The 16449-nt window shown below is 38.7% G+C and overlaps 1 protein-coding gene across 1 annotated transcript; it reads right to left on the minus strand.

Annotated features, from left to right (window-relative positions):
* Nucleotides 1-8179: 8179 nt before the first annotated feature.
* Nucleotides 8180-8953, minus strand: LOC140006938 (secreted RxLR effector protein 161-like). Its single transcript, XM_072049614.1, has one exon. The coding sequence runs from the start codon at nt 8951-8953 to the stop codon at nt 8180-8182; it is 774 nt and encodes a 257-aa protein (XP_071905715.1).
* Between the last annotated feature and the right edge of the window lie 7496 nt (nt 8954-16449).

Raw genomic sequence — 16449 nt, forward strand, 5'->3', positions numbered from 1 at the left:
ACCCATTTTGTCCTATACCCACCCATGAGGTTTTATTTTTTTTTATCGTGAGCAGCCATACACTTTCTTTTTTTTTTTTTTTAATAAAATATAACTTTTAACTGCGACAATTTTTTTTCATAAAACGAATTATGTGTTATTTGACTCAATTAGGATTTAGGGTTTAACGTTTTACATGAAACCCTAATTTCCAAACCATCACAGTATAAACCTTTAACCCTAATTTTAAAATCAAAATTCTTAAATCGTGTTACTAAAACTCTATTACTAAAATCCTATTATCAACTAGAATTATAAAAAATTTAATATATGATATTAGAATAATGTTAATTTTATAAATTTAGATGATAATCAAGAATAATGTTAATTTTATAAATTTAGACGATAATCAAGAATAATGTTAATTTTATAAATTTTTAAATTTTAATATCATAATTGCGGCGACCCTAATATCAGAAATAACTCTCAATGAACACCAATTTTGTGATAGATTTTTGTTTTAGCAATATTCTTGGAAATTCGCCATTATTGTGAAGACCCTAATATCAGAAATAACTCTCAAAGAACACCAATTTTATGATAGATTTTTATTTTTACAATATTCTTATAAATTCTCCAAGGAAAAGGCGAATTTCTAAATTATCATCTAAAATTATAAAATTAACATTAATTTAATATCATATATTAAATTTTTTGATGATTCTGGTTTATAATAGGATTTTAGTAATAGAGTTTTAGTAATATGATTTAAGAATTTTGATTTTAAAATTAGAGTTAAAGAGTTATACTGTGATGGTTTGGAAATTAGGATTTCATGTAAAACGTTAAACCCTAAACCCTAATTGAGCCAAATAACACATAATTCATTTTACGAAAAAAAAATCCTCACGATTAAAAGTTACATTTTATTAAAAAGAAAAAAAAGAAAAAGAAAATGTGTCGCCGCTCTCATGAGCGGTGATGCTTAAAAACCACTACAAAATGGAATGGGCCCTACTCATGAGCGGCTACAGAACAATGGAACAAAATGGGATGGGCCCTGCTCATGAGCGGCTATAGAACAATGGAACAAAATGGGTCCTATTCCTTCGCCGCTCATGAAACCTTTTCAAAAATTAAAAAAAAAACTAAAGCGACCACAAAATAAATGAAAATTAAAAGAATTTTTATTAGAAGCCTCACGTCGCAGATGCGGCGACCCTTTATTTAGCAACCCACCTCAAACAACACAAATTTTTGGACAATTTTCAATTTTAACGATATTCCAAGAAATTCGCCCACCACATAAGCAAGCAAGTCGGCGAGAAACATGTGACGTGGCCGAGGAAAATAAAATACACCGAGAGTTGTAAGTTTTATTTGTTCATTTTTTTCAAATCTTAAAATTTTAAACCTTTCTCTAAATGATATTTTTTATATTTTAAGATTCCGTATATATACTAGGTACGGAGTGCCCACCTCAAATCAATGTCATTATTCACTGTGTTTGGATTGAGATTATTTGAGAAAAATTATTTGAGATAATCCTATAGTACTTTTTTGTGATGTAATATATATATGAAAAAATATATAATTAGAAATTTTGTTTATGACGCAAACAAGATAATATTTACAAATTTTTTTCTGAAATTAAATTATCCATACAGACCTATTATTGATATTAGTGATACTCAAATATATTAAATTGATAGAATCTCCAAATTTACATATTCAAATGCTGAGGTTCACATATTTAAATATTTAAAAGAAAAGTCATAAAATAAAATATTTTGTGTTCTCTATTTATATACAAAAAAGGACAATTGTAATAATTTGATGAGTAGTTATTTGTAATCACTGTTCAGTGATTGTTAGGCTACCAAAGGAACACTAAAGCATATACGAAATCCAAAAGATAATTAAAAACATAAAACAAAGTGAAGGAGACAACAAATATACATAGTTGCAAGCCCAAATTTGGTAATAAGTCTTCGGGCCAAAATATTCAGCTTAGCCAAGTTTTTTTTTTTTTTTTTTTTTGCAATTATCAAAAAAATGTTATAAAAGCAAACTAGCCCGAGATCCTAAGACATATTTACGCAGTAGGAAAATGTTAAATATCACCAAATGACTAAACAACCCATATTGGTCTTAATAATAGCCTCTAATATATAAATTTACAGGATTTGATGGTTGGTCATAGAGACACAGACAATTTTCTTTGTCTTCCACTCCTTAGATGGTACCGACGGCATTCATAGTAATTGCTCCACTGAAGGCTTAGGTCATCATGTTAACTGAATAGGTACAAATAATTTGTACTAAGCAACGGAAATTTAAATGATTTACCTCTAGCCATTGTTGTTGAACTCCTTGTCTTCTTGCCTTGTTCTTGTCTGTGTAGACAAACAAACTATGTAGATGTGTAGAAGAAGAGAAAAGTAGAAGGAGAATTTAGAGTAAGAATCTTCTAGCCTATGCCTGACCAAAAAGTGTACAATTGATGGAATACCACAGGCTATTTATAGGGTAGGTTAGGGACCCTTACTGGCAAATACAAAAATCACTAGGGTTTCCTTCCATCAAGGAAATCTTGCCAAAATTCATAACTAAAATTAATATTTTTTGACTAATTGATTGATTTGATTGATTAACTGATTAAATAAGACATTAATTAACAATAGATATCAATCAATCACTAACAAATGGAAGATACTAATTAATTATTAACAAAATTGTAGACACCAAATTTTTTATTTTTAACTTTATTCGTTTAATTAATTTAATTCTAGCTTTATTTGTTTCAATTTTAGGGTTATCATTTTTTTTATTTTTATTTTATTATTGTTATTTATTTATTTATTTATTTTATTTTATTTTGTTCTAGTTTATTTTTGTCTTCATATTAAATTTCAGAAAAAAAAGGAAAAAAATGTGAAAAGAAAGAAAAAGGCAAGCTCACGGACCCTGAGAAGGACATGATCCAAACCTTTCCTCTTCATTTTCATTTGCAAAAATACAAATACAAGAAATTTCCAGCTCCTTTTCCACGGGGTTTCAGTTTTTGGGCTCCGTTAGATCATCACAGTACTGTTACACCTGGTTTTCATCTACAACCAAGAGCAATCCAGAAATGGAAGCTAATCCGATGGCTGAGAGGGGAACGGGGACTTGAAGCTGCTTCTGAACCATTAAGATGAGGTTAAGTCTGGGAATCTGATATAAAAGGATAGAGAGGCGGCTGGAGTTTGGGAAAAAAAAAAAGAGGGAAAGAGAGCACCGGAGTGACGGGAAAAATCTGAAAAAAGAGAGGAGTTGTTGACGGCTAGGAAAAAGAAGCCAGAGAGGAGAAAGGTACATTGGCTGGGGTCTTGGAAATAGGAGGAGTGATGGCTAGGGTTTGAAGTTGGGGGGAAAGGAGCAAAAGAAACGGATGCTAAAAAAGAAGGGGTCGGCGGCTAGGGTTGATGGAAAAGAAAGAACGCAGCTTTGAGGAGAAAAAGAAAAAAGGAAACCAGAAACAAAGGAAAAAGGGAAGGGCGGATGAAATAGGTGACGGCAGAAAAGGAAAACAGCGGAGAACTAAAAGAGAATGGGCATGACGGCTGAGAAAAAGGGCTAGGTTTTAGAAAGGAGAGCTGGGGGGAGAGGAGAAAAAAAAACAGAAGAGGACGGCCGGACAGAAAAGAATGAGTGACGACTGGGAAGGGTTTTGAGAGAGGAGAAGGAGAACAGCGTGAGAGAGTTAGGGAGGAGAGCTGAAAGAAAGGAAAAGAAAAAGAAAAAGAGAGGAAAGAAAAAGTCAGGGGTCTTCATGAGAGAAAAGAAGGAGGCTTTCGGGAAGACGACTGAGAGAAGGAGCAAGAAAACCAGAAAAAGCGACGAAGAAGAAGAAAGACTGAGAGGGTGAACGGAAGAGCAAGGGGGGAAGACGAGATCTGATGCTGTTTCCTCGGCAAACCAAGAAGTTATTGAAGCCGCTGACTCTCATAAGAAGCTGTCGTCATTCCACCATGCCATCTTCAGTAGCAAATCTTCATCGAAAGGGAGAGCAAGAGCTGTAAGGTTTCCATTTTCTTTTTCTGTTAAGTTTTCTCTGATGATTGAGTTTTCATGCTGGGAAGTGTTTTCCGTCTCTTGGTGAAGAAGCTTGCTGTAGTTTCCTTACGCTTTTCTTTGCATTTTACAGTCTAAAGTAGCCTCTTTTTGCTGGTTATTTGCTTCCATGCTATCTGATGGTTATTTGCTGATGGGTTTTGATCCTAGAACCTGTTTTCTTTCCCTAAAAGAGAGAAACTTGCTTGATGATGGGTGTTTATGCGTGGGTTGGACCCGGGATAGAAGTTTTGCAGTTTATGTGAGTTTGTTTTGATGGGTTTATTTGAATTTTGGTATGGTAGTTGTCTGTATGGTTTGAGCTGCAAATTTGCAGCAGAAAGTTGTAGCAAGAAGTCTTGACGAACTTAACCCGGAATAAATCTTGAATGGGCTTTTAGTTTGTTAATTTTACAGCTCCTTTTTGTTTGCATGATTGAAGTTCTGTCTCAAACTTTTCCGAGCTATGTGGGTTGTTAAATGGGTTCAGTTATGCATGTTTACCCTAAGTTTTTTTGCTTTCCATCTCTGCTGCATTTTTTCCATTCAATTGCATCATGGAGCTGTTGATGGTTGTAATGTTTTCCTGATGCATATAAAAGCTTGCGTCCCTTGCTACATTTTTTTTATTTATTTTGCTGTTGAGCAACTCAGATTTCCAGCTTTGATTTTGCGACAAAAATGTAATGCTCGGTTGAATGAATGATTGAGACTTGTAGTGTATGCTTCTTTTGATTAAAAATTTGGATATTCATCAGACTTGTCTTCAATGATGAATTAGAAGAAAGCCACGGTTGGGAATAAATTATTGCAGGGAATATTTGTTGTTCAAAAGAAAAGTTCCTCATGGCTTTGTATGTTCTTTTTCAAAGGATTCTACACTTGGCATGTGAATAATTTGATCCATATCAGTTCTCCTTTAGAAGAATATGTTTTCAGCTTTGCCGTTGTCGTTTCATTGATGCCATTTTTGAATGAAAGCTATCGGTTTCCTCCATCCGATGACCTGGAGAGCTGTCTTGCTGTGAATGCTGAAGTTTTTTATTTGCAAGATTATGAACAAAAACTTTTGCGTCCTCTTTGCTGTTTTCTTTTCTGCAACCGCTCACCAATCTTCGGCCATCCAACTTGCTGATTGGTCTTATATTGGAAAGATGAATTAAATAAGTGGCGTTGGATTTGCATGTCTGGGATCTAAAATACTTGAGCTATGATCAAATACTTGCTGCAAAAATGAACAAATCAGGTTATCGAACCCTTTTGCATAAAATTCTCCAGCATTTGCATGATTTTCCTTCTATGCTTCAGTTTGTTTTGGGATGTTGAGAATTGTGTGTCATGTTGCTTAGATTAAGTTTTCGGGATCTTGGTTGGAAAGAAATGCTTTTGTTGTGTTTGAAAGTTGCAGCTGCATTTTTCTTTGGATGGCAGACGGTCTTCATTAGATGCTTCAATCTTCCAATTGCTGAAATATTTCACGGACCTTTTGCATGAAGTTTGCATGAGATCTTCATAAAATTGCACTTTGGCCCCCAAGTCTCCCTTTGTTTCACTATGGCCCAAACAATTGGAAAATCAATCAAATTAATCCCTTAAATTTCTTTAATTTTTGCAATCAAGTTTCTACTTGTTCTAATTTTCTTAAGCATGGGTTGTTTGCCTCCTTTTAAGTGCCTTCGATTAAATCAATTTCCTGCTTATCCCCATTGCTTGTGATTACTTGTTAATTAAAGCGATGCCTTGACATTTTCTTTGTTTTTTGGAGGTAAATAAGTAATTTCACCCCTTTAGAGCTCAAACTCAAGGGAGGTACACCATATCCCTTATTTTCACTTTATTTGACCCTATGTGTCTATGTGATTTATGTGCTTAATTGCATGCCTTTTGAATGTTTTCATTTTATTTATTTATTTATTTATCCACTTTATTTGTTTTAGTTTTGTATAGTTATTTTTAATTTCGATCATTTGAAAGGCACTTGAATGCCAAAGTTGTAATAGCTAGGTTATTATTTTATTTATTTTATTCCGTTTCCCCTCTTAGATTGTAGTAGGCTTCCCCCCCGAATGTAATAGTTAGGGCTTTATTTGCTTTATTTGCCTTACGTGTGTTTTGCATGTCTATGTGCTAGGTGTTACCGCTTTCTTAGGGGCTTGCATCTAGATATCATGCTTATGTGTTATGTGCCTTATGTGATTTATGTGTTTACATGCTTTTATTAAGTTTTACATGATCTATTTGATTGTAACCAATGCGTGACGTCACCACACTAGTCCAATACTAGTTGTGGTCAATTTCTCGAATCCACACTAGTCCAACGCTAGTTGTGGCCCTTTGTTCCGACTTTTCTCACTAGTCCAATGCTAGTGGGAAATTGTAGACATGCGCTAGTCCAACGCTAGACCCTTAGGAGCCCTTCGCGCGTTAGGTCATGATTGTATGATAAAATCACCTCATCTCATGCATATTTTTCACTTTCTAGGGTCTTTTATCATTTTTGTATGATATTCCCCTTATACGTATAGCCCTTATCCCCAATTTCCCTTATATGTATATTCCTTCCCCCCTATGTGTGATACATAACATTAGATTTGCATTTCATTTAAGAATTAGAATTAGGATAATACATTTGCTTGATTAGATTAGGGATAACCCCTTGAATATGGGATATGGACGAGTTTGGCTTTCTAGCCTTAGCACGCTCGTATTCCCTCTATTAAAGGGAACATTGGGTCACGAACATTAGTCCCCCGTATCCGACATGATGCACTCCTTTAAGACATGTATATTTGTATAATTATTTTACTCCTTTTTTTCCTCAGAGTCTCATATTTTTGCATTATTCGTGACATCTTCGAAGAATCCTTATTGGGCGTCACAATTAATGAGATTGGTACCAATTAACTTCGAAGGGATATTTTGACCCCCCGATGCCCTCCTAGGTTTAGGGTTTGCATTCATATAGTACATCCAAATGTGATAAATTCTTTGGTTAAAAGAAGAAAATCTTTGACTAAATCACGCAACTAACCTTGGCTAGGTCGAAGGGGTGCCTCGGATTTCTATCCTTGCCTTCCTCTTCGTCAAATGTGACTCCCGTACACTTTCTTTGATTTTCGTAGACTTAGGAGTCGTTTGAAAAGGGTTTTCCATAATTTGATCTAAAAAATCATTTTAGGTGACTTGGTACACCTTAACTCTATACCAAGTGACGACTCCGATTTTTATTTCAAAAACCCTTTTTCGAACTATAATTTGGGCCCAAATCGTCGCATTACAAGTCCCATTTAGGCCCTTTTCCTTTATTCATTTTCTAAAAAAAAAACAAAAACTCATTTTTTCCAAAAAAGTCAAAAAGTCCATTTTTCTAAACTCGTTATTTTTTTAAAAAAATGGGGCGCGAAAAAAATGTCAATCAATTAATCAGGATATCAATCACCAATCATTGTCTAATGGGAGATACTAATTAATTATTAACAAAATGTCAATCAATTAATTAGACTATCAATCACTTTAGAATCAATCATGTGGGTCATAATTTGCCTCTAAAGGAGGCAAGTCTTACATTCTCCTACTTGACCCACATGTCATAGTCAGATAACCTTTGAGTGACTAGATGCTTAAGTGGCCATAAGTCTTTATTGTCACTCAATAGACTCGACTGTTATGAACAGTTGCTTAATTAGAAAATGATAAGACTCGAATCATGGCGGTTATATTCTTATTATGACCACTTCCTTCCATGTATTACAATATATTATGCTTCCCAATCAAGTGCTTTAAAAGAACTTTATGAATAACTTCATATAAGTTACTCAGGATCCAACTTTATGGATCAAAAGATCACTTCTTTATACATGTATCAATTTTAATGTGCGTAAACATTAATAACAAATGTCTAGACACAAATTGTCAAGAAAATAGAAACAATCTAGCATGAGCTACTAAGTCCCATATGAGTTGCATGATCCTGAAAGACTTTTGCCAGCAATCCTTTAGTCATAGGATCAGCAATCATTAATTCAGTATTAATGAGCTCAATGATTACTTCTTACTTTTTAACATGATCTCCGACCATTAAGAACTTGATGTCGATATGTTTACTTCAACTTCCACTCTTGTTGTTCTTAGCAAATAACACAGCAGTAGAGTTGTCACAAAAGATCTTCAATGGCCTACTTATTGAATCTACCATTTTTAGGCCAAATATGAAGTTCTTCAACCATAAAGCTTGTGATGTAGTCTCATAGCAAGCAATGAATTCTGCTTCCATTGTGGATGATGCAACAATTGTTTGTTTTATACTTCTCCAAGATGCTGCTCCTCCAGCAAGAAGGAAAATGTAACCCGAAGTAGATTTGCTTGAGTCCACACATCCAGCAAAATCCGAATCAAAATATCCAACTACCTCTAAATAGTCAGACTGTTTGTATGTAAGTCTGTAGTCCTTGGTCCCTTGAAGATATCTCAAAACTCTTTTGGCAGATTTCCAGTGATCCTTTTCAGGATTACTTTGATACCTACCTAGCATTCCAACTATGAAAGCAATATCAGGTCTGGTGCAGACCTGAGCATACATAAGGCTTCCAACAAGCGAAGCATACAGAATTCTATCCATCTCTTTTCGTTCCAACTCATTCTTAGGACATTGATCCAAACTGAATTTTTCTCCTTTGACAATGGGAGCTGCAATGGAAGAGCAGTGCTTCATTCCAAATCTTTCCAAAACCTTTTCAATATAGGCCTTTTGAGACAGACTAAGAATTTTTCTTGTTCTATCTCTATGAATCTCTATGCCAATGACATAAAAGGTTTCACCCATATCCTTCATTTCAAAGTTTTGTGCAAGAAACATTTTAGTTTCATGCAGCAAACCCATGTCATTACTTGCAAGAAAAATATCATCTACATATAAGGCTAAAAAGATATATTACTCCCATTTATCTTAAGGTATATGTATTGGTCAACGATATTCTCTACAAAACCAAATGAAGAGACAACGTTGTGAAACTTAATATACCATTAACGGGAAGCCTGTTTTAGTCCATATATAGATTTCTTTAACTTATAAACAAGTTGGTCGTTGTCATTATTGACAAAACCCTCAGGTTGACACATGTATACCTCTTCTTCAAGATCCCCATTAAGGAATGCCATTTTCACATCCATTTGATGTAGCTCCAAATCAAAGTGGGCTACTATTGCCATGATAACACGCAATGAATCCTTCTTTGAAACAGGAGAGAAGGTTTCATGGTAGTCAAGGCCTTTCTTTTGAGTAAAACCTTTGGCTACAAGTCTAGCTTTATATCGTTCGATATTACCCATTAATGTGTGCACGGATCTTAGCCCACGTAATGACTCAGTCCGAGTTCCATTGGGCCCAGTCACACGTGCACGGGTCAAGCTTTTCAAAGAATCCCTCCAAGCCCTTGTTCGAATTGTCCAAGACCAACATGGAGTCCATGGAGATATTGAAGGTTTGGAAGGAGGCAACCAAGTAATCTACACCTTGATCCAAGCCCATGAAGAATCAAGTGGGCCTCCACGTGAGTCGGCCGAGTAGGGCCTTAGCCTTTAATGCTTATCAGATTGGGTTAGTTGCTTAGTAGAAGCATGGGCCGACCCATCCTGGAGTCAAGATGGCCGACTGCTCCATTAGGGTTTTTCGTAGGGTTTTTCTTGTTACCTTTAGCCTATAAAAGGGCTAGCTTTGTAAGGTTTAAGGAACAAGTTGGATGAATAAAGTTCTTAGTAATTTCAATTTCTTCTTAAGAGGGAATTCGAGCCTTTAACTTGCTTTGGCAAGGGTTATTGAGTAATCTTGCGTCTTGTCCATGATTGTTCGTCCGACCTATCCCTTGGGGTAATCACCTTCATTGGAGTCATCGTTCTACCGCTTTAAACCAACTCGTGTCGTCCGTGTTGATTTAAGGTCCCGCAAACCAAGCGTAGGACAACCTCGCTAGATCCTTGGGCAAACGTGCTACGTGTCTTGAAACAAGTTGATCGAGGAACGTATCAGTTGGCTTCAGAGCTTTGGTTGAGATATCTTCCATTATATCCGTCGTTTTGTCTTATTTTGTTTTAGTTATCCTTGTTTCCGCTGCCTCATCTTACAAAAAAAATAATAATAATAAAATTCTGTCCGTGTGTTTCCTTGTGTTGCAAATCTGTCAAATGTTTGATACTTCGTTGTTGTGTCCAATTTCTGGTCATAAGTTGTGCCCAATCTGACCTTGATTTGTGCCATAGCTTGGTGACAAAATTCTGTCCAAGTGGTGCTACAAATCTGGCCGAAACTTACCTAGTGTTGTTGAGTCGTGAATTTGTTCGTCATACAACTCCAATTCTGTCCAAGTCGCGCACTATTGTTATTGGCTCGAGTCTGATCGAGTTTTGTACCCGTTGTTGCACCAATTCTGCCAAGCCGAAGCCACAAGAGAAGAAAAAAAATGAGAGAGAGGCAATGGCTAGGGTTTACCAAAGTGCGGCTAGGGTTTCTCCTTGTTGTCAAATCTGTCCAAATCTATATGGTGTTATCCAAGTTGTTTTTTAAATTTTCTAAACTGATTTGGGTTTTAAACTTGTTGGTGTTGCGAACCTTGAAGGAAATCTACAAGAATTTTAGGGTTCTTGAGGTTCTTGAAACTAATCTTGGAACCCTTGAAACTCTTGAAAGTTTCTTGGAGAATTCTTACAAGAACTTGCGGGGTTGAACGTTTCTTGTGTGGGAAAAAAAAAAGAAAGAAGGGGCTGACCGAATCTGGTTTGGCCAATTGGCCAAGTGCTTGGATTGTCCTTAAGTCAAAAAAAAAAAAGAGAGGAACAAAACAGAAACGCAAGTTGGAGTTCTTGAAACTTGCGTGGGGAATCTTGGAAGCTTGTACGAGTGCATTGAGGACCGTGTTAATTCTGGAATTTAACTTCCAGTTCGGCCAAGTTGTTGTGTTAGTCGTTTGATAAGCCAAATACAGAAAAAAGAAAAAAGAGAGAGAAAAAAAAGGAGGAGTCGGGTAGAGCAACAATAGAAGGAAGGTCGAAGTTTTATTGCTAGCCGGATTCTTTCTTGAATTGTTATCCCCAAAAAAATAGAAAATTACAACTAGAAGAAGCACTCAAAAATTCTGACCAACCTCTTCTTGAAATTCTTGATCACCTTGAGCCTTGATCACTTGTACCACCCTTTGCGATTCTTGAGGTTCTTGATCATCTTGAGCCTTGAAAACTTGCGCCTCTCTTCGAATAAAGAGTTTCTTGTACGCTCTTGCATCCATACGAGGCTTTCTTGGCTTAGGAATAAACTTCTTGGAGGAATCTTGAGCAACCCGTGGAGATGTAGTTTGTGTGAGGTCGCTTGAATCTTCTTGCAATGAAGCCATAATCAAAATCTGTCTTGGTTGCCTTGGTTGTTGCGCAAGAAATGAGGCCGAATCTGGTTTGTGTTGGGGGTAGAGTGTACGGCTGTGAGATGAGGGTTTTGTAGGGAATTAGCCGACTTTGGGGAAGGGTTTAAGAAGAAAGATTCTGGAAATTTTCGGTCAACAAGAGGAGAGGGCCGAATCTATTTGGAGAAGGGTTTGGAAGTTGCTCAAGAGAGGTCTTCAAGGGGTTTCCAACTCTAACTTGTTTTCCAAATTAATTTAGGGAACTAAGTAAAATACTTGGATAACTTTTGGACACTTCCCTATTTTCTCTCCTTACTTTAAGGAACCACTTCTACTTTCACTCCTATGTTTTAGGAACCACTCCTACATATTAGGAAACCTAGGGTATTCTTTCTTAACATTATTTCCTAGTCTGTCCACCACCAATAACCTTCCAAATTTCATCCTTTCCATCTCAAAATCTCAACCAATTGTGTCCGGCATTCTTGAATACTCTTGAGGGTAAGTTGGAGACAAATCGTTGGACTTGAGCGATATTTCTCAATTACCTACCCCAACAGGTAAAGGCGTTGGTAAGCCCATTAAGAGTGCTAACAAGTGACACACACGAGAGTGCGTGATACACTAAGGGAGTGCAGTGAGGATATACTTGCATTTTTTTTGTCTTGTTACTAACCTTTGTAGGGCATCAAGAGAGACATGGAGCAACATCAAGCAACCACCAACTACTCATTGATGTTCACCGCAATGAAGAATGAGTTTAGGCGAATCAGTGAGCAACAAATGGAGGAGTTGCACACCCGTTTTGACGAGTTATCCAAGAGTCTCACACGAGCCTCTCGTTCAAGATCCCACAACCGGAGTAACCATGGCACCAAAGAGGCGAACAGTGAAGACTACTCCACTAGTGAGGATGAGGACCGAACCGAGAAGCCTAGAAGGGGCACGTCAAAGAACGAGCTAAAGGGGCTTAAAATCCAAGTGCCCGCGTTCAAGGGCAAGAGTGACCCTGAGGCTTACTTGGAGTGGGAAGGCCGCATCGAAATGATCTTCGACTGCTACAATTATAGCGAGGAACAAAAGGTCAAAGTTGCCACCGTTGAGTTCACCGACTACGCCCTAGTTTGGTGGGACCAAGTGAGGACCCATAGGAGGAGAATGGGAGAACCGCGAGTCCGAACTTGGCGAGAGCTTAAGGCATTGATGCGTAAGAGATTCGTTCCAAGCTACTACAACCGAGATCTCCACTCCAAACTGCAAACCCTCACTCAAGGCAACATGAGTGTGGAGGACTATTACAAGGAGATCGAGATGGCCATGATGAGAGCGAATCTTCAAGAAGATAGTGAAGATGGGCAATGATGGCTAGGTTTCTTCGGGGTCTCAACCCAGACCTCCAAGAAGCCTTGGAGCTCCAACACTTTGTGGACATGCAAGACCTTCTTGAACTCGCTATCAAGGCCGAGAGGGGAAAGAAACTAAGGCGAGGAGCCCGTACCTTCCAGTCTTCCAGCTCGACCTCATGGAAGGGCAACCAACCACGGAGGGCGACCCACGAAGCTGGGTATTCAGCCACACCAACTTCTTCGAGCCAAACTCAAGGTAATGCTCCTAACCGAAATCCCTCTTCCACCCCTAATAAAGTTGCTGATACATCCAGGTCTACTTCTAAGGCACCACATAAGACTCCTAAGATTAGGAGTAGGGACATCAAATGCTTTAAGTATCAAGGGTTTGGACATATTCAGTCTCAATGTCCAAACCAATGGGTCATGCTAATCACTCATAGTGGCGAGATCGTGTCCGATGATGACGACTGTGAGAAGACACCCGAATTAACCAAAGGCGACTGCCTGGATAAAGACTCAGCTGAGAAAGATTGCTCGCCTACACAAGGAGAAATAGGGTGCTTGGTGGCACGACGAGTGCTAACCGCCCGAGTTAAGGAGGACGAGCAACTACAACGGGAGAACCTGTTTTACACCCGTTGTAAAGTAGGTGACAAGGTGTGTAGCCTCATCATCGACAGTGGGAGTTGCACGAATGTGGTGAACTTACTCATGGTTGAGAGTTTAGGGCTCCCAACTACTAAACATCCACACCCTTATCGCCTCCAATGGCTAAGCGAGGATGGAGAGGTACGTGTCTTCAAGCAGGTACGCGTTCCCTTTTCCATTGGAACTTACACTGATGAAGTTGTTTGTGACGTCGTGCCTATGCATGCTACCCATGTCATCCTAGGGAGACCTTGGCAATTTGACAAACATGTCACATTCGACGGAAGGGCAAACAAGTACACACTCTTGCATGATGGCAAACGCAAGGTCCTCACACCACTCACACCTGCACAAGTGTATGAGGACCAACTTAAGTTGCAAAGAGAGTGTGAACAAGACCGTCAACGAAGGAAACAAAAGGCGATCGACCCGGGCAAAGGCTCCACTTCTGCAAGTGAGCCATTGACCAAGGGTCAAGTGAGCACACCTAGTATCACACATGACAAATCACCTCCTACACCTACCACTAGGAAGCAAAACATGATCATTAAGGCTAAGGACGTTAGAAAAGTTGTCAATTCTGATCAGCCTGTACTTCTCATGATTTGCAAGCATGTGCTTTTAGATGTTGCTGAATTCGATAAGGCATTGCCTGCGAGTATGGTTGCTCTCTTGCATGAATTTGAGGATGTTTTCCCTGACGAGGTCCCTGATGGCTTACCACCCATTCGAGGGATTGAGCACCAAATCAACCTCATTCCTGGAGCACCACTACCCAACAAACCTGCTTACCGTATGGGTCCTGAGGAGACAAAGGAACTTCAACGGCAAGTTGATGGCCTGTTAGGTAAGGGTTGGGTAAAAGAGAGTCTCAGTCCTTGTGCTGTGCCTGTGGTACTTGTCCCCAAAAAAGATGATACTTGGCGCATGTGCACTGACTGTAGGGCCGTCAATGCTATCACTGTCAAATATCGTCATCCCATTCCTAGATTAGATGATATGCTTGATGAGCTCGATGGTGCTATAATATTCACCAAAATCGATTTAAGGAGTGGCTATCATCAAATTAGGATGAAAGAAGGCAATGAATGAAAAACGGCCTTCAAAACCAAGCATGGTCTCTATGAGTGGCTAGTCATGCCTTTTGGGTTGGCTAACGCCCCGAGCACCTTCATGTGACTAATGAACCATGTCTTGAGGCAGTTTATTGGCAAATTTGTCATCGTTTACTTTGATGATATTCTGATATATAGTCGCAGTGAACATGAGCACTTGGAGCATGTGAGACTAGTTCTTGAGACACTTCGAAAGGCGCGTTTGTACGCTAACCTTAAGAAGTGCACATTTTGTACTAATGAACTTGTGTTTCTGGGCTATGTAGTAAGTTCGCAGGGTATCAAAGTAGACGAGTCCAAGATTGAGGCTATCAAGCAATGGCCAACTCCTACATCCGTCCCTAAGGTGCGCAGCTTTCTTGGACTGGTGGGTTTCTATCGGCGTTTTGTCCAGGACATTAGCACCATTGCCGCCCCAATGACTGCCGTGATAAAAAAGAATGACAAGTTCCATTGGGGGGAAGCCCAAGAACAAGCATTTCTTACCCTCAAAACCAAACTCACACACGCACATGTTTTAGCATTACCAAACTTTAACAAGACTTTTGAAATCGAATGTGATGCTTCTGGTGTAGGTATCGGGGCTATCCTCATGCAAGACAAAAGGCCTTGTGCCTTTTTTAGCGAAAAACTGGGAGAAGCTGCCTTAAACTACCCCACGTATGACAAGGAGTTGTACGCACTGGTGAGGGCCTTGGAGACCTGGCAATATTATCTTCGTCCTCGGGAATTCATGATACACACTGATCACGAGTCACTAAAGTTTCTTAAGGGACAACCTAAGTTGAGCAAGAGACATGCCAAATGGGTAAGTTTCATTGACACTTTCTCCTATGTGATTAAGTACAAGACTGCCAAAACAAATGTGGTGGCTGATGCCTTATCACGTAGACATTCCTTACTTGTCTTCCTTGATGCTAAGTTATTAGGATTCGAGATGATTAAGGAGCTCAACACACATGATCATGACTTTGGTGACATATATGCTATGTGTGTTAAGAACCCACATGGAAAATACTTCTTGCATGATGGATTTTTATTTCATGTGGATAAACTGCGTGTGCCTATTTCTTCCGTCCGTGATCTTTTGGTTAGGGAGGCACATAGTGGTGGTCTCATGGGACACTTTGGCATGGTTAAGACTTTAGCCATGTTACAAGAGCATTTCTACTGGCCTTACATGCTTCGAGATATTGAGCGCATGGTTGGTAGATGTGTCACTTGTCATAAGGCGAAGTCTAAAACCCATCCGTATGGCTTGTATACCCCATTGCCTATTCCCCACTATCCTTGGGTAGACTTGTCCATTGACTTTGTCTTAGGACTCCCTAGGTCACCTAGGGGTAATGACTCCATCTTTGTAGTGGTTGACAGATTCTCTAAGATGGCTCATTTTATCCCCTGTCACAAAACTGACGATGCATCTCATATTGCTACTTTGTTCTTCAAAGAAATTGTCCGTCTGCATGGCATGCCTCGGACCATTGTTAGTGATAGAGATGTAAAATTTCTGAGTTACTTTTGGAAGACTTTGTGGTCTAAACTTGGCACTAGGTTATTATTTTCCACCACCAGTCATCCACAAAGCGATGAACAAACTGAAGTTGTCAATTGCACACTTGGGACTCTACTTCGGGCCTTGATTAAAAAGAATCTTAAATCTTGGGAAGAGTATTTGCCTCATGTTGAATTTGCCTACAATCGAACTGTTCACAGTGCCACACACTAATCACCTTTTGAGATTATTTATGGCTTTAACCCGCTGACCCCCCTCGATCTAGTACCCTTACCTTCCTCTGAGCACACAAGCTTAGATGGGAAAAAAGGCTGAATTTGTGCGCAGGTTACATGAAACCGTTCGGGCAAACATTAAGA

Source organism: Coffea arabica, chromosome 5e (genome assembly GCF_036785885.1).
Source record: "Coffea arabica cultivar ET-39 chromosome 5e, Coffea Arabica ET-39 HiFi, whole genome shotgun sequence".
Classification (NCBI taxonomy): Eukaryota; Viridiplantae; Streptophyta; class Magnoliopsida; order Gentianales; family Rubiaceae; genus Coffea; species Coffea arabica.

What these genes read in the sequence shown, in the direction of transcription:
- LOC140006938 (XM_072049614.1), bottom strand. Translation starts at nt 8,953, where the DNA reads ATGGGTTTGCTGCATGAAACTAAAATGTTTCTTGCACAAAACTTTGAA.